Source organism: Lycium barbarum, chromosome 8 (assembly GCF_019175385.1).
Source record: "Lycium barbarum isolate Lr01 chromosome 8, ASM1917538v2, whole genome shotgun sequence".
NCBI lineage: Eukaryota > Viridiplantae > Streptophyta > Magnoliopsida > Solanales > Solanaceae > Lycium > Lycium barbarum.
The window spans coordinates 34,904,100-34,923,698 of record NC_083344.1 but is presented as its reverse complement, the minus strand read 5'-3'; the positions used below and the strand labels follow the sequence as shown (position 1 = coordinate 34,923,698).

The 19,599-nt window shown below is 40.4% G+C and overlaps 2 protein-coding genes and 1 pseudogene across 2 annotated transcripts; 2 read left to right on the top strand and 1 right to left on the bottom strand.

Moving 5' to 3' along the window:
* Window positions 1-1,266: 1,266 nt before the first annotated feature.
* On the top strand, window positions 1,267-4,303 carry LOC132607793 (uncharacterized). Its single transcript, XM_060321871.1, has 3 exons — window positions 1,267-1,286; window positions 2,851-3,971; window positions 4,137-4,303. Exons 1-3 carry the CDS (start codon window positions 1,267-1,269, stop codon window positions 4,301-4,303), a joined length of 1,308 nt encoding a protein of 435 aa, XP_060177854.1.
* Window positions 3,381-3,474, bottom strand: LOC132608492 (small nucleolar RNA R71; annotated as a pseudogene).
* Window positions 4,304-4,331: 28 nt separating the features above from the next.
* Window positions 4,332-15,658, top strand: LOC132607792 (uncharacterized). Its single transcript, XM_060321870.1, has 3 exons — window positions 4,332-4,424; window positions 4,515-4,754; window positions 15,119-15,658. The coding sequence occupies exons 1-3, from the start codon at window positions 4,332-4,334 to the stop codon at window positions 15,656-15,658; spliced, it is 873 nt and encodes a 290-aa protein (XP_060177853.1).
* Window positions 15,659-19,599: the final 3,941 nt, after the last annotated feature.

Below are 19,599 nucleotides of genomic sequence, written 5' to 3'. Positions count from 1 at the left end.
ACTCTCACGTCAATCTCATCCAAACTGACACAAGCTCGTCATAGTGTTTTCGCGTGTATCATCATTGTATCAACAATATATCATGAAGGATGAGAATACGTGCCATGTATGAGTCAACATCAATAATTAGATCGATATCATAAGTACCAAGCATGCGTACGCCAATAATATCATGAAAGACTACATAAGTCATATAAAACACTATCCTCGTATCAAATGTTAACAAGCAAGATATTTCAATATCATGATCAAGATATACAATAGTCTTCAATATCTACAATCACCAAATGGCATCAGGCCAACAACAATAGAACAATCAAGTCACAACACAACGGGGTGGCTAGCCCCAATCACAAAACAAGGCCCAAACTAAGACAATATCTAACCCAACTTAATACCCTAAGGTTTACATACTTTCTCCGACAATATCATTTAAATATATGGTTCGCTAAACGAAGTCTCACCATAGGGTAAGCCATAACCTACATGGATGGCCGAACAGCAATAACAACAACAATCACTCCTTAGCCTTTCCTTTTCGCTGAGCCTCGAAATAAAAAAAGATTCTAAGCATATTCGAAATCTAGATTAGAAATCATGAAGATGGATGCCTATATTGCTATCATTCAAATTGGGTCAAAACTAACCCTAGAATTTGGGGAAACGAGGCCCACAAGGGTAAAACGGGAAATTCGGGGCTAAATTATCCAATTAAACACTAGATGATCAGAACCCATCAACTAATTGCGACATTAACTCAAGGATTCATCCAATTTCGAAATCCAACCAAAACCCCCAATTTTTGGTATAAACCCTAACTCTTAAATTCAAGAATTCAACAATAATAATGGAAGATATATGATTAAAAATCGTAGATACATCATAATATAGCATAAACCCAATCAATTTTGTCATTTAGAAGCCTAGATAGAACATTCATTAAACCCACTTTAATCTTCATCACTTAATGAACTAACAAGGGAAAGGGATTCTAAGATGATTAGGAATAATGAATTAGCAAGGAGATTAGAAGGACTTATCACCAAGAATCTTCTCCAAGAATCCTCTAGAATTTCTTCCCAAAGCTCAATTTTTGGAATAGTAACAAATGATAGACTAAGGGCTTTTAATACACACTTAATGAATATAATAGGCCCGATACCAATACAGTGGCACCGGGACCGCTATGACGGCACCGCCTCGACGTCCACTCAGATTGTCGGGACGGTCAGGCCAAAGTTCTGCCCTAGCGGCCATCCCACCGCTATGGCGGTGCAACAAGGACGGTACTGGTGCCGCCCTGGCAGATACTAGCACCAGAAATCCCTAAAAATTATCTCAATCGAAATCCCGACTAATACCCGAGGCCATCTGCTCACGAACGACATACACAAATGATATTTGGCACAAATATCTGATTTAGTGCATTGGCATTTCACTTCTTAAGTACTTTGATCGCAGTTTTGAATGCAAATTGTTGTATAGGAGCTTATTTTGGTATGCTTGTGTGAATAGGTACAACGAGGACCGATGAAGGGTATTCTGAGCAGTTTTTGATTGATTCCGAGACTTTGTATGGTGATTGAATGTTGGGAAGAAAGTTCCAGTACTTGAAGGAAGAATCTGACTACTGAAGGGTTTCATGTGCTGGCCATGCATCGCACAGCCAGCACACAAACACGCCATCTCTAAATCACAGACAGGCCATGTACTGCGCATGCGCTGCACAAGCAGCACATAGGAGATCATGCGCTGGCCATACGATGCATAGCCAGCGCACAAGCGGCGTCAATCATCCTACTTGGATCGGGATTGGGCCAACTTATCTTATTTTTACCCTAGCGTATAAATAGTCATTTTTAACATTAGAAAGGCGGCTTGGACAAATTTTGAGACTTGTGAAACTCTTTCTAGGTTTTATTCCTCTTCTATTATTTTTTCTTTACATTGAAACCCTATGCTAACCATGAATTCTTGTTTCCATTCTCGAATCATGTGTAACTAAACACCATAATTTTTGGGGTTGTTGCGTAGCCATGAATATTGACGTTTGACAAGTATTTCAATCTTAGTAGCTTGTTCGTATGCAATTGCCTCTTTACTTCTGTGCTTAATTGTCTGCGCAACAGTTGAGTTCTATTTACTAATTGACACCCGTGCTTGGGAAAGACGTTGTCAATAATGAGAAGAAGTAACGAGATTGTGATATGAATATCCCTATAGTTGGGTTAGGATTTGTAACTAGGATAGGAATATACTTAGTTACCGCTATCAATTCCATGTCGTGCTCTTATTGCATTCTTGATAGGTCAATACCATAGGAATATAGGAGGCGAGTTATCTTGAATCGACGAGTAGTGGTTCGAGAGAATACTACGAGATTAATAATCCTGTTAATTGACAATTGTGAACAAAGTTGCTAGGGTGTGATACTTGAATGACTCAATAGGATTTGTAAATAGACCACGACCCTGGAATACTTCTAAAATCTTGATAAAAGCAGTATTCAAATACGTTCTTAGCATAAATTCTGGTTACACTGTTTGTTATTTTTATTATAGCATTAGTTTACAAAACAACCAAAACTTTTATTCTTTACTTGCATAGGTAGTAGCAATAGTTTATTTTCATGAAAGTATTGGTCATAAGTTTCTGTGGGTTCGAAATCTGATTTCATATAATCACTATATTACTTGTATGACCACGTACACTTGCGTGTGCATTTGGACGCAACAAGTTTTTGGCGTCGTTGCCGGGGACTTAGAAGACAATTATTTTTGCCATAATAAATTATATTGCTATACTTATCCAGGTATTAACGTCTTGATCTTAGCTGTTACTTGATTGCAGGTACTTTACTCGAATGCGAAGGACTGCGAGTCAAAACAATCTTGAGGAATTCGATCCTGAGCCTGAATGTACTTTTAATCGGTGCAGGAGAGATTTGAATTTATTGCAGAACCCACAGGCTGTAGCACAGTTACCTGTGGTCATGGCTAATAATCAACCAGCGAAAGTGAGAGAGGTTGTAGTGCCTCGTGTGGCGGATGTCACTTCAAGCATTGTCAAGCCCACCATCGAAGGGCAATTTGAGCTGAAGCATCCTATGATTCATCTACTTCACTCTAGTAGGCAATTCACGGGAATTTCGCACGAGGATCCTCAGCGTCACATCCATACTTTTCTGCAGATTGTCGATACTTTTGCTACTGGAAGGGTCACTAAAGAATATGTGCGGCTGACACTGTTCCCCTTCTCTCTATTGGGGAATGCAAGTAACTGGTTTTTAGCAGAGCCCACCAATTCGATCACTACGTGGGATGACTTGGCGACGAAATTCTTGACAAGGTTCTTTCCACCAGCAAAGACAGCTCGCCTCCGAAGGGAGATCATGTCATTCATGCACAAAAATGGAGAAAATTTGTATCAAGCCTGGGAGAGGTTTAAGGGTCTTCTCAGAGATTGTCCTCACCACCATCAGACGAATGAAGTTCTGGCACACACATTTATTGAGATTCTGGATGCCCAACATAAGTCATCACTAAACACTGCTGCAGGAGGGCAGGCTCTTGATCTAAGCTATGAAGAACTATTCACACTATTGAAATGGTTTACTCAGAGCACTCCAGACTGGCAGGATGAGGCGACTAGCAGTTCAGTTAGGAAGGCACCGGGTATCTTTGAAGTAGATAATTTTACAACACTATCAGCACAGATTGATGCCATGCGCACTGAAATCAAGAAGTTAACTGCTGCGCAAGCTCCACCACAGGTGCATGCAGTGCACAAGCCATTGTTATTTTGTGAAGTCTGTGGAGAAGGTCACAACAGTGATGAATGCCCTGCTAATCCCGCATCCATATACTTTGTGGGTAATGCAAGCAAGGGTCAAGGAAACAACAATCAATACAAGAATTCCTACAACCCAAATTGGAGGAATCACCCGAATATTAGGTGGAGTGACAACCCAGGTAATCAGAAATAGAACTATCAGCCAGCACCTGCTCTTCAAGTACCCACAAATAGTATGGAAGAGACGATGAAAAAGTTGATGGGTGATATGCAGAAGATGATGATAGACCAGCAAAAGTTGATAGCAGATAATTAGAATCGCGATTTGGCTGTGTGGAATTTAGAGAGGCAAATGGGACATATAGCTGGTGCAAAAAATACTAGACCACCTGGAGGACTTCCAAGTGATACGGATATGAATCCCAAGCCTTGTAATGCTGTGACTCTTCGAAATGGGAGAAAACTAGAGGAAGTGGCTCCGAAGAAAACCAGTCGAGTAGAAGCTGAATAAGGGAAGATTACCGAGGATTACCGAGGAGATGATTGAAGAAGAGAGGGTAATCAAGACACCAGTGAAAAAGCAGCCACAACCCGTGGTTGCAAAGCCACCACCTCCATTCCCTCAACGTCTGGCAAGACAGAAAGAAGAGGCGACTTACAAGAAGTTTCTGGATTTGCTTAAGTAGGTACACGTTAATGTCCCATTGGTTTATATGCTACAGGTTATTCCAAAGTATGCTAAGTACATCAAAGATATTGTTGCAAACAAAAGCCGATTCACAAAGTATGCCACCGTTGCACTTACTGAGGAGTGCACTTCGCGGATTCAAAATAGGTTGCCCACTAAATTTAAAGATCTCGGAAGTTTCATGATTGAGATTTCTATTGGGAAGCAGGTTGTTGCTCGAGCACTATGTGATCTTGGTGCAAGTATAAATTTGATGCCTTCTGTTATATCTCGCGTTTTTGCGCATTTGGAAAAATTTGGAATAATCTTGCCTTCTAGGAAATAAGGCTATGATTTTATTTTATCTAACATATGTGTGATATTCATGAAAAATATTGATGCGGAAATGCGGAGGAAGGCCAAGGGCAAAAATTGAAATTTTGAAAATTAGTTCCGGGAATTACAAATAAGATACACAATGAATTGGGCTCAAAAAAAAAATTACAAAATAGAGGCCCAATTAAGGAAGGTGGCCGGCCATAGCAAGATGAAAAGGCCCAAGCCCATGTCATTAAAATCATGTGATAAATAGACTTAAAAAGGGGCTTATTTTTCATTCATAAGTAAGAAGTTTCAAGAAAGAAAGGTGAGAGCCAAGACCAAGAGGCCTTTCGGCCAAAGCAAAAAAAAGGAGATATTTTTTCAAGTTCTTCAACTTTGATCCAAAAATCTCTTCCTTCTTGAATTCTTGATAAGTTTAAGGCCCTCTACAACGTGGTATAATTAGTTTGCCAAGAAAACTCCGTTTGCGGAAAATGGAAAATTGAAGAAAAAGGTAAGAATTTTATTCTTTTATGTTATGGAAGAAGTATACATGTTATAATGATTAGAATTGAATGAGAATTATGGGATTGTGTTGTGTATGTGCATGGCTGTGTGTGTGTGAAAGTGGGTGTATGGCCGTGTGCTATAGGGTAGGAAAAGGAAGGTGAAATGCAATTTTATTTAGCTTGTTAGTTGTGTCGTTGTGGCATTTATGACGTAAATAAAGGTTTAACGAAGTGAGTTGGCATTGAAGTTGGTTGTATGTTGATATAGGAAATTATGTGATTTTTATATGATTTTTTATATAATGGTGAAAGTAAGATTCTAGAATGAGAATTTATGTTGTTGTTAATGAATTTGGAAGGAAATAATGCGAGTTAGTATGTTCGTCGTAGTCGTTGACGTTTCGGATGGAATATGGAAAGTGACGAATCATTTAAACTCATGTATATTGCTTGGAACATTATTGGAATGTGTTTGAATAACCTTGAATGAGAAAATGAATACGATAATGTTGATGTTAGTTTGATGTTGTGAAGTTCGAATGAAAGTCGTCGCTTTATGTAGAAAAGAAGAATATTGACGTTAGACCTATTTTGTTGTGATTTGTGATGTCTTTGGTATTGTGGGTTGTTGTTGATGATATATTGAGCCGAGCTAAGCCTCGGGGATGTTATATGTATAGGGGAAGTGCTGCCGAAATTTCGGTAGACAAATATGAAGTTCAGTGAATTCTTAAAGTCCTGCAATTTCTAATTGGTAACTTTGACCATTTGTAGATTCTGAGCGAAACGGGATTTGAGTTTTGACGAGCGTAAGACGCATATAAGGTATGTAAGGCTACCCCATTCCTTCTTTTGGCCTGTCCTAGGTATTCTAGGTCGATTTTTGAGTCCCGGAGGCAAATTCTGTTCCTGGAAATCCGAATTGGAAATCGAGTACTATTCATTCAATTGAATTGAACTATAAAACTCATATTTTGTTGAAAAGTGATCAAATGTCCAGAACTTTTGCAAATGTAATCGAATCGCTTCGAAACCTCCATGTATATTCCCATAGACCCCAAATGTCCGTGATTCATGTCCGCCACCTCGACTTGACCCGAGGTGGGCCCGCTAACATCGAGACTCCCTTGTTTGCTCTATGAGTCTCATTTTTGTATAATGTTGGCAAAGCACTGTTGTTTATGAATTCAGCTATCATAAAATAATGTTTTGACTGCCACGATATTCTAAATTATATTTTGAACCATAAATACTACTTTGGAAATACTTTTGTAAAACGAACCCCGTATTGACTAATTGTTCGAACTACTTGACTAATGAGTTAGCATATGATTTTATCAAGTTTCAAAAGGTGTTTTGATATATAAATTGCATTGTTTGCTCACGACTCCGCTCGTGCCTATTTATGACTTCGTTCACCGGTTCCCGGGCCGGTTATGATTCGTGCGCCCTATGATTAATTCGGCCGTATGCTGTGTTACTGTTCCCGAGACCTCGCCATAGGGCCGGGTTCCGTTTGGAGTTATGCTGTGATATGGCTGGCGATATGCTATGATGATATGTGTGTTCGGGGATGTACGGAGATTTGAACCTTCTGGTGTTATGCTGTGTGTGGCGCCAGCGGTCGGAGTGGTGACCACGTTCCTGAGCTTTGCATGATTTTATCTGCATTATGTATATATATATTTTGGTACAGATTTTGATATACTGGTCAGTATTCCCCTTTTGTATCCGGTTTGTTTTTCAGTTGTGATTTACATTTCTGTACTCTATGCTTTACATACTCAGTACATCTTTCGTACTGACCCCCATTCTTCGGGGGCTGCGTTTCATGCCCGCAGGTACAGAGATCAGTGATCTGCCAGTGTAGGCCACACGTTCTGCTACTACAGAGTGCTCCTTTGATCCGGAGCCCATATGTCGGTACATATCCCTTGTGATGTATATGCATAGGTATATTTGACTATTTTGGGGTACGGCGGGGCCCTGTCCCGTCATATGTTTTCGTTCTGCATTTGTAGAGGCCTGTAGTCATATATGTGGGTCGAGGGTCCTATGTGTGTTTGCTTTAGTCACGATTTGTGTCTTAGTGCGGTCCGTCAGTTATGGTGGCCAAAATGGCCCTTATGTTGTATCTGTACATACGATTGGCGACGTATATTCCGCCAACATATCAGATTTGGATACGGCCAAATGGCCTGTATATTTGTATATGTGCATTTGTACGGCGATGTGTATTCCGCCGCTCCTTCCTGTTCTGATATGATATTTTGATACGTGGGACCGCTTAAGACAAGTTTTGATTTGAATTATGTTTAAATGGCTAATATGAAATTTGAGTTAAGTTTGGATTTGATAATTGGATATGTAAGTCTGTGTGGGTGCCCAAGTAGGGTGCCAGTCGTGGCCCACGAGGTTGGGTCATGACAAAAGTGGTATCAGAGCGGTTTGTCCTCGGAATGTCTACAGGCCGTGTCTCGTAGAGTCTTGTTTATCGGTGTGTTGTGCACTACATCTATAAACAGGAGGCTACAGGGCATTTAGGGTGTTGCCTTTCTTTGATTCTTAGATCGTGCGATAGAGCCAGCAGTAGGAAATGAATTCCTTTCTTTTTAACCCTTGATTGCAGCTGGATAGCGGTATCGACGTAAGACAACGACTGCTGATATTGAAAGCTACACAGTACTCAGGTAAGCAATGGTATGAAAGACATATGCTGGGTAAGGTATTCTGAAGTGCGATTAAAACATAAAGTCGAACATTGAAAAGAGAAATAAACGGGAAAGTGTAGCATGTGAAGTTTGAATTGGGCATGTGAGGTAAGCCTCGACATCTGTATACTTTTATCTGTATTTGTTAGCCCCGTGTGGCTATGATGTGATATGATATGATATGTATATACGTATATGTGTTGTCCCTGTGAGGCATGGTTGGTATTTCCTGTGTACAGGTTTTGGGATAGTAAGAAATACAGAGGAACCTCTGCCCAAAATTTTCTAGAAATACGAAAAGGGAAATGAGATATAAATTCTTAACCTGTCTTGAAGGTCGGTACCGATATGATAAATCTATTATGGTGGATTAAAAGTTTAAGAGGTACCCTCCATGTTACTTGTAAGAAGTATTACCCTTATCGGAAAACATTCTATCTCGAGGAAGCATATACGAGTAGAAAATTCGTAATTTATTTGGAGGGACCAGAAATATGTTCCAACCCATTTTGTTTTAGCATAGCCCATGTGAAGGGCAAAAATGTCCGACGACCAAGTTTCCTCTAATTGAAAGAATACAAAGCGTATGACAAGCAGTCGGGAACTGAGCGGTTCGCTCGCGACTCCAATATATGGATATATATATATATATATATATAAACGTGCAGGTAATTATGTGAATTAAGTACTAAAAGATTCCGCGAGGTTCGTCAGACTCTAGCTTTCTGTTGCTGGTGGTCGGAAGATACCTTACCGTAACATTTTATCAGTTCTCCTCGACTGAGTGGAGATGAAATTTATGGAATAAAAATCTAAACTCGTGGGCTGTCTGAAATTATATATATATGCATGAAGGTAAATATTGAGGATTTACAAGGGGCGACACGGAAATCATAAAGTCAGAAAAGTAATAGAATTCTTGTTAGGCCGGGGTGGGACCCGCTACGAGGACGTTTGAAAAGTTGTTAAGGCCCCGATTTGTCTTAAATTACGTGACAAAGGCCGTGCGGGACAATTGGTGCAATTATACCGACCTTAGCGTGTCTAAATTCATTAAAGTTGTAAGGTTAAGCGTGCCAGGGCCAGAGCAATTCTGGGATGGGTGATCCCCTGGGAAATGTACAGAAATTTTCGCAAACCTAGATATGAGAGGCAAATGGAAAATTCAGGGTAACCTAAAGGTAATTAGGATATATGGAACGGTAAGAAACTTTATAGGGGCCACACGAGCTGAGATGGATTAGATTGCTAAAAAAGGAAGAAAAAGCAGCGCAGCTCCGAAAACTAGGGTAAGTATGAATAAGTGATTGAAGATGTATTGTAAAAGAAATGGTAGTGATATATATATGTATGTGTAGGGCCCCATTTATGACTGTGTTGATTGATTGGCGAACCCTGATAGCCATTGTGGTAATATATGGAAAACATTAACCGAACAGAATTTATAAGACAAAGCGAAAGGTATAGCACAGATGTTACGGAATAAACTAATATTCATTTTTGCTACCAGTTGAGATTGGAAGATTCTAATACGACGATGTTGGGAAAGAGAAGAGAATGATTGAGTGGAAGGTAATCCAAAATGTCAGAAAGAGTGAACCGTAAGAAACGTAATTAAGTAGAACCTCTAAAAGAGTCAACGGGGTAACGCACGAGAATTATTTGCGAAAACGAACTAAAAGGTAGTAGTGCAGAACAAAGGAAACCTATGGTATGGAATGATGAATCATGTGCATATCAGGTAATTCGAATATCGAAAAGAACAGAACGACGGATAAGGAACGGGTATGAAAGAAGGAATAACTTGGCTAAATCATCCAATGAGGAAGGATATAATTAGTAAAAGATAAATTGCTATATTAATTACGTTATCGGAGTGTCAGCTATTGGATAAGATTGTGTAATATGTAGTTATGATTCTGTTAAGGTTTTGTACGAAAATAACCAAGTTGTAGGTTAGAAGGAAAAGATACGAATATGGTGTAAGTATAACCCCAAAGAAGGGAAACGAAGGAAAGTAAGCAAAGTAAGTATACATGAAAACAACTGACATACAGAGGGTGAAGCGATAAAGGACTGGTCTAGGCCTTCGACATCGACTGAAATATGTAACTCTCTGAGAATGGTCCGATTGTAGCCTATGTTCCCCGGCAGCTCAGACCGCACGAGAGAAAGTTAATTTGCTCATGATCTAGAATTAGCTACAGTAATTCATGCTTTAAGGGTATAGCGGTATTACGCACATGGGGTCCGCATTGATATTTACACGGGCCCTAAGAGCCTCCAGTATATTCTAAGCCAAAAGGAGCCGAATTCGCGGCAGAAAAGATGGTTCGAATTATTGAAAGATTATGATGTTAATATTTAGTGCCACCCTAGAAGGGCTGACGTTGTGACAAACGCACTTAGTCGTGAACCTTTGGACGGCATTGACCGGCGTACATTCGGAAACAAAGAATTGGTTTGTAAAAACTCATCAGTCGACTAGCCTGGGAGTCCGTTTGGTCGGTTCTGAGGATATTGGAATTTTCGTCTGAGAAGTTGCAGAATTATCGATTATAGAAGAAGTAAGAACATCGTCAATTTGAGGGCCCTATTCTGGTACAGTATATAGAGATACAACCCTTGATAAGGAAAGGACCCAGTTTGAGGTCTCACCTGATGGGGCATTGTTATACAGAGGCAGATTATGTGTGCCTGACGCAGGGCTGCGACGACCAATTATGGGCGAAGCACCTAATCTTCGGTATTCTGTTTATCCTGAATCCACTAAAATGTACCATGATCTTAAATGCTTATACTGATGGGACGGTATGAAAAAGGGACATTGCAGAGTTCGTTGGCCAATGCCCAAATTGTCAGCAAGTCAAGATTGAGCATCAGAAGCCCGACAGATTACTACAGGGAATGGAAATTCCAGCTTGGAAATGGGAAATGATTAATATGGACTTCATTAGAGGATTATCACGCACTCCACGCAGGTATGATTCTATTTGAGTCATTGTCGATAGATTGACGAAATCAGCCCACTTTCTCCCAGTCCGGACTACTTATTCGGTTGAGGATTATGCTAGATTATACATCAGAGAGATAGTCAGACTTCACGGAGTCCCTGTATCTATTATTACTGACCGAGGTGCCCAAGTAGGGTGCCAGTCGTGGCCCACGGGGTTGGGTCGTGAGTTTACGACGAATTTCTGGAGGTCATTCCAGGAGGGATTAGGGACTCAGGTGAGTCCTAGCACAGCATTCCATCCTCAGTCCGACGGACAGGCCGGGCGTACTATTCAGACACTGGAAAATATGTTGTGGGCCTGTGTTATCGATTTTAGAGGTAGCTGGGATGATCAATTGTCGCTTATTGAATTTGTTCAAAATAATAGTTATCGTTCATAGCACCATACGAATACGAAGCCCTATATAGTATCCAGATGGCACTGTATGAAGCCTTATACGGTAGGGAGTGCAGATTCTTTGATTGGTTGGTTTGATGTGGGTCAAGCAAAATTAATTGGGCCAGATGTGATCCAGGAAGCAGTGGATAAAGTAAAACTTATTCAGGAGCGATTATTGGCTACACAGAGTAGACAGAAAGCATATGCAGACAGACGACGTCGACCGTTAGAGTTCCAGATTGGCGACTGGGTATTTCTGAAGGTGTCGCCTATGAAGGGTGTTATGAGATTCGGTAAAAAGGGTAAGTTAAGCCCGCGGTATATCGGGCCATATCAGATCGTTCGGAAGATAGGCGAGGTCGCCTATGAGCTAGACTTACCCTCCGATTTGGAGGCAGTACACTCGGTATTTCATGTATCCATGCTCCGGAAATGTATTGGTGATCCTTCCAGAATATTCCCAACAGATAATATTCAGGTGACGGAAGACTTGTCTTATGAAGAGCAACCTGTGGCTATTCTGGATCGTCAGGTGAGGAGGCTACGTACCAAAGATATACCCTCTGTTAAGGTCTTTTGGCAAAACAATAATAAAGAAGAAATGACATGGGGAGCAGAGGACGAAATGAAGAAAAAGTACACTCACTTGCACTTTACGCCTACAGGTAATCTAAATTTCTAAATTTGTTATCTTAATGGGTAAGTGATCTATCTGCGCTACTCATAAGAAGAAAATCCCCCGAAATGTTTGTCGGACCCTATAAGGCTAATTTAACATTCGAGGACGAATGTTCTAAAGGGGGGGAGAATGTTATATCTCGCGTTTTTGCGCATTTGGAAAAATTTGGAATAATCTTGCCTTCTAGGAAATAAGGCTATGATTTTATTTTATCTAACATATGTGTGATATTCATGAAAAATATTGATGCGGAAATGCGGAGGAAGGCCAAGGGCAAAAATTGAAATTTTGAAAATTAGTTCCGGGAATTACAAATAAGATACACAATGAATTGGGCTAAAAAAAAAATTACAAAATAGAGGCCCAATTAAGGAAGGTGGCCGGCCATAGCAAGATGAAAAGGCCCAAGCCCATGTCATTAAAATCATGTGATAAATAGACTTAAAAAGGGGCTTATTTTTCATTCATAAGTAAGAAGTTTCAAGAAAGAAAGGTGAGAGCCAAGACCAAGAGGCCTTTCGGCCAAAGCAAAAAAAAGGAGATATTTTTTCAAGTTCTTCAACTTTGATCCAAAAATCTCTTCCTTCTTGAATTCTTGATAAGTTTAAGGCCCTCTACAACGTGGTATAATTAGTTTGCCAAGAAAACTCCGTTTGCGGAAAATGGAAAATTGAAGAAAAAGGTAAGAATTTTATTCTTTTATGTTATGGAAGAAGTATACATGTTATAATGATTAGAATTGAATGAGAATTATGGGATTGTGTTGTGTATGTGCATGGCTGTGTGTGTGTGAAAGTGGGTGTATGGCCGTGTGCTATAGGGTAGGAAAAGGAAGGTGAAATGCAATTTTATTTAGCTTGTTAGTTGTGTCGTTGTGGCATTTATGACGTAAATAAAGGTTTAACGAAGTGAGTTGGCATTGAAGTTGGTTGTATGTTGATATAGGAAATTATGTGATTTTTTTATGATTTTTTATATAATGGTGAAAGTAAGATTCTAGAATGAGAATTTATGTTGTTGTTAATGAATTTGGAAGGAAATAATGCGAGTTAGTATGTTCGTCGTAGTCGTTGACGTTTCGGATGGAATATGGAAAGTGACGAATCATTTAAACTCATGTATATTGCTTGGAACATTATTGGAATGTGTTTGAATAACCTTGAAAGAGAAAATGAATACGATAATGTTGATGTTAGTTTGATGTTGTGAAGTTCGAATGAAAGTCGTCGCTTTATGTAGAAAAGAAGAATATTGACGTTAGACCTATTTTGTTGTGATTTGTGATGTCTTTGGTATTGTGGGTTGTTGTTGATGATATATTGAGCCGAGCTAAGCCTCGGGGATGTTATATGTATAGGGGAAGTGCTGCCGAAATTTCGGTAGACAAATATGAAGTTCAGTGAATTCTTAAAGTCTTGCAATTTCTAATTGGTAACTTTGACCATTTGTAGATTCTGAGCGAAACGGGATTTGAGTTTTGACGAGCGTAAGACGCATATAAGGTATGTAAGGCTACCCCATTCCTTCTTTTGGCCTGTCCTAGGTATTCTAGGTCGATTTTTGAGTCCCGGAGGCAAATTCTGTTCCTGGAAATCCGAATTGGAAATCGAGTACTATTCATTCAATTGAATTGAACTATAAAACTCATATTTTGTTGAAAAGTGATCAAATGTCCAGAACTTTTGCAAATGTAATCGAATCGCTTCGAAACCTCCATGTATGATCCCATAGACCCCAAATGTCCGTGATTCATGTCCGCCACGATATTCTAAATTATATTTTGAACCATAAATACTACTTTGGAAATACTTTTGTAAAACGAACCCCGTATTGACTAATTGTTCGAACTACTTGACTAATGAGTTAGCATATGATTTTATCAAGTTTCAAAAGGTGTTTTGATATATAAATTGCATTGTTTGCTCACGACTCCGCTCGTGCCTATTTATGACTTCGTTCACCGGTTCCCGGGCCGGTTATGATTCGTGCGCCCTATGATTAATTCGGCCGTATGCTGTGTTACGGTTCCCGAGACCTCGCCATAGGGCCGGGTTCCGTTTGGAGTTATGCTGTGATATGGCTGGCGATATGCTATGATGATATGTGTGTTCGGGGATGTACGGAGATTTGAACCTTCTGGTGTTATGCTGTGTGTGGCGCCAGCGTCGGAGTGGTGACCACGTTCCTGAGCTTTGCATGATTTTATCTGCATTATGTATATATATGTTTTGGTACAGATTTTGATATACTGGTCAGTATTCCCCTTTTGTATCCGGTTTGTTTTTCAGTTGTGATTTACATTTCTGTACTCTATGCTTTACATACTCAGTACATCTTTCGTACTGACCCCCATTCTTCGGGGGCTGCGTTTCATGCCCGCAGGTACAGAGATCAGTGATCTGCCAGTGTAGGCCACACGTTCTGCTACTACAGAGTGCTCCTTTGATCCGGAGCCCATATGTCGGTACATATCCCTTATGATGTATATGCATATGTATATTTGACTATTTTGGGGTACGGCGGGGCCCTGTCCCGTCATATGTTTTCGTTCTGCATTTGTAGAGGCCTGTAGTCATATATGTGGGTCGAGGGTCCTATGTGTGTTTGCTTTAGTCACGATTTGTGCCTTAGTGCGGTCCGTCAGTTATGGTGGCCAAAATGGCCCTTATGTTGTATCTGTACATACGATTGGCGACGTATATTCTGCCAACCTATCAGATTTGGATACGGCCAAATGGCCTGTATATTTGTATATGTGCATTTGTACGGCGATGTGTATTCCGCCGCTCCTTCCTGTTCTGATATGATATTTTGATACGTGGGACCGCTTAAGACAAGTTTTGATTTGAATTATGTTTAAATGGCTAATATGAAATTTGAGTTAAGTTTGGATTTGATAATTGGATATGTAAGTTTGTCTGGGTGCCCAAGTAGGGTGCCAGTCGTGGCCCACGGGGTTGGGTCGTGACACCTTCGTATATCTTCAGAAAGCCAGGTTAGGGAGTTCCCAGACCAACTACTATAGTTCTTTAGCTGGCGGACAGATCGTAGCAAGACCAGAAGGCATTATTGAAGATGTACTGGTGCAAGTGGGGTCGTTGATAATTCCTGCAGACTTCGTGATTTTGGACTTCGAACCAGACCCGGAAGTCCCATTTATTTTGAGGCGTCCATTCTTGGCCACAGGGAGAGCACTTATTGATGTAGCCGCCGGGCAGCTCACCGTGAGAGTACATGATAAAGTTGAGGTCTTTAATGTATACCAAGCTCTAAAGATGCCTGCACTCTATGAGGAGTTGTCCGCCATTACTGTTCTGAATGATGATACAAGAAGGCCACTCATCAATTCTCATTATCCATTGGAGAGAGCCTTGGTAGGGGATGATATTTTTGGTGACACGGCGGTGTTTGAAATGGTACAAATTCTGGATATGACGAGTATTTATATTCGGGCCGGTGAGTTTGAGCACTTAGACAGGACAGTGGGAGTAACTCCGAAGTTATCAATTGAAGAGCCTACGAAGTTGGAATTGAAGCCCCTGCCCGCCCATCTTAAATATGCATTCTTAGGCGAGGGTGATTGACACGACCCAGCTAGGGGCCGCGACGGGTACCCGGAGCTAGTTACCGAGCACCGCTCGCTCTACTACTTGTCTTGCTCATTTAATACTCTTTTATCAATTTTACATACCAATTGTAGGAAAATCGTATTTAATCAAAACATAAATACTTTATATACATTTGCCTCTCGGCCATCAAAATAATATACATACATATGAAAACATCTTGTGAGACCATCTAACCCACACTGCGTATCTACGAGCCTCTACTAACATAATGAATACATAGACGGAACAAGACTCCGTCATGCCCAAAATATGCATGTATGAATGTACATCAAAAGAATAGCCATAAACACCTCCGAACAATGGAGTGCTATCTATCAGCTGACAGCTACTGAGGACCCTGGCCAAGCTCTCCTCCCTGTATACCTGTGGGCGTGAACACAACGTCCGAAGAAAGGACGTCAGTACGAATATTGTACCGAGTATGAGAGGCATACATAATGAAAGGAAACATCAATAATATGAGGATAACATCAACATGAGACATCTGGATCTGACTAAAAATCATAAATGAAGTAATGCATGCTATCTTACTCAAACTCCTCATCATGACATGTATGCATCATATGCAAGCTGCCCGTCCATGTCGGAACGGTGGGATAATCAATAATATTAGCCCGCGTCCAGGCCTCCCGCGTCCGGGGTACCATCTCATGCCGCCCACTAGTGGTGTCTGCCGACGCCCGTAGGTCGTGGTGTATCCGTATCGCCGCCCGCCGAAGTGGTGTCTGCCCAGCCAACTAGGCCCGGTGTGAAAGCAATCATGACATGCTTAACGTAAATACTCATAGTAATATGCTTATTATAAAATACTTATCTTATCATAATGCGTACATAAGACTCATGATCAACTTTACTCTATCGGGGTGACGTAAGGTCGTGATCCCCCTATTACATTATGGAACCATTATGGACCTTCTGCCTCACCTTGAAAGGACTAGTACATAAGGTGAGTGTAGGCAAGGAATAACATCATCATCATTCTAGTGTCATCATATTGTATAACTTATCTCATGTAGACATTCATAGGTATAAGCTTTTAACTTCTTAGAATATAAGAACTCATGAAAGGAATAGGGATTCAAGTTAAAAGATTCATGCCATTTGAAAGAAGGACTAGCCTCACATACCTTGGTCGTTTAGCTAAGATATCGCTCACTTGTTCTCCGTCGATATCACGTCGTTACCTTCATAAGAGAATTCGTATCAACATTAGTAACTGACTATAAGACCGCGTCGCTAATTCTAGGAGAAGTCGGACAACGCTTCCTTCGCTCATACCACTTTTCTAATGTTTTATATTAACTCCCAACATTCATAATATTACTCGCAATATCATAATCGACAATCGTCATTTAAGTATATTTGGCAAAATCCACCATTTTCCTCCAATTTTCCCTTTTTTCTACTTCTAGCTCATCCTTGCGTTTTCATGCATTTAATGCTTGTTTCATGATATAAACATCATTTATAACGTATTAGTACTCACAATACTTCAATATTCATAGTTCAATTCCACTATCATTCATTTATGTCACTATTCACTCAATAATGACCCATTTCTATGTTCTTCTACATTTCAAGTGTCTAATCTTTCCAATACTTCAAACAACATGGAATAATCATGAAACTTACCTTGGATGATGGTTGAACAATCCTTAAGTTGAAATACTTCAATTAGCCAAAACCTTAGTTCCACCCTTTGTGGGATTTGTTGACTTAGATGATCCTTTGTTGTGTTCTTACACTTGATTTCATGAATTTGGAGTTGAAAATCTTAGGTTTCCTTTGATTTTATTGATATTCTTAGAGTTGAAGTGTTGAAGAACACTCTAGAGCCTTCTTGAAGTGTATAGATGAAAAATGACGTGAAATGAGCTTAAGTTCCCTTTTAATAATTCAAAATCTGGTCTTTAATGAAAATTTGTCGGGATGAACAGTGGTCGTAAATTGCAGTTTATGGACCGTATTGTGGTTTACGGTCCGTACTCCATGGTCGTTTTTAATCATCCCAGAAACAGAAAGTTTGGCTGAGGATTATGGCAATTTACGACTGAGGTTTACGGTCCGTAAACCAGTTTACGGGCCGTCCTCCAAGTCGTTTTTAACCATTTTCACAATTTACAGAAAGTTGAGATTTTTGACAAGCTGGAGGACGATTGCACTATACGGTCCGTAAATCACTTTACGGGCCGTATAGTGCCATATACGACCATTGGGCTGTAAAAATTTTCGCGACTTTCTTATTTCCAAAAATTCTTAATTAGCCACTCCCGACTTAATAAAACATCATTCACTCAAACTCTTCATCATTCCACTCATCATAAAAGTACGGAGAAATTTCCGAGGTGTAACATTCTCCCCCCCTTTTGGAACAATCGTCCTCGAATGTTCGACACTTGGGAATTCTAGAAAAAATTTGCCAGAGTTTCCTTTGTAATTTGGACACTACCTTTCCATTACAACAACCCACAATATCTTCGCCTCACAGGGCTATATCACAATATCAACACATTTATGGCCACACACGACCAAAAACATAAAATTAAAACATACATACCTTACACCATCGACTTCTCATCTTGAATCTCTTCTGGGGATTGGAACAAATGGGGGTACATAGATTTCATCTTCTCCTCCGTTTCCCAAGTCATTTCTTCCCGATTATTGTTCCGCCATAGAACTTTGACTGAAGCAACCTCGTTATTCCGAAGCCTTCGTACTTGTCTATCCAAAATGACAATGGGCATTTCCTCGTATGTTAGCTTCTCTGTTACTTGCACATCATCAACCAGAACTATTCTCGTTGGGTCTCCAATACACTTGCGGAGCATCGAAACATGGATTACTGGATGCATGGATTCGAGCTCTGAAGGCAAGTCTAATTCATAGGCTACTCGACTCACCTTGCGAATGATTCAGTAGGGTCCGATATATCTGGGACTTAGCTTTCCCTTCTTGCCAAATCTCATCACTCCCTTCATCGGCGATACCTTCAGGAACACCCAATCATCCACTTGAAATTCCAAGTCTCTTCGGCGATTATCTGCATAAGACTTTTGGCGGCTTTGAGCTATTAACAGTCGGTCTCGAATCACTTTAACCTTTTCAACTGCTTGTTGGATCAAGTCGGGGACTATCAATTGTACTTCTCCGGTTTCAAACCATCCAATTGGAGATCTGCATTTTCTTCCATATAAGGCCTCGTATGGAGCAATTTGAATACTGGAATGATAGCTGTTATTATAGGTAAATTCAATGAGAGGCAAATGCTCATCCCAACTACCACCAAAGTCCAATACACATGCTCGTAGCATATCTTCCAAGGTTTGAATAGTACGCTCGGCTTGTCCGTCGGTCTGCGGATGGAACGCCGTGCTGAGCTTAACTTGAGTACCTAGACCTTCTTGAAAGGACTTCTAGAACTTGGCTGTGAACTGTGCCCCTTTGTCTGTGATAATGGCCAAAGGAATACCGTGAAGTTGTACAATCTCCTTGAGGTACAATTTAGCATAATCTTCCGCTGAATATGTGGTTCTAACGGGAAAGAAATTAGCTGCTTTCGGGAGTCTATCCACGGTCACCCATATAGAATCATACTTCCCTCGCGTACGGGGTAATCCTACCACAAAATCCATGTTAATTTCTTCCCATTTCCACGTAGGAATCTCAATTGCTTGCAGTAAGCCTCCTGGCTTTTGATGCTCGGCCTTCACTTGCTGGCAATTTGGGCACTGTGCTACAAATTCTGCTATGTCTCGCTTCATGCCATCCCACCAATACATCAATTTGAGATCGTGGTACATCTTGGTTGCACCTGGATGAATAGAATACCGGGAATAATGTGCTTCCTCTAAAATCCGTTGGCGCAAGTTTGCCACATTCGGTACACATAACCC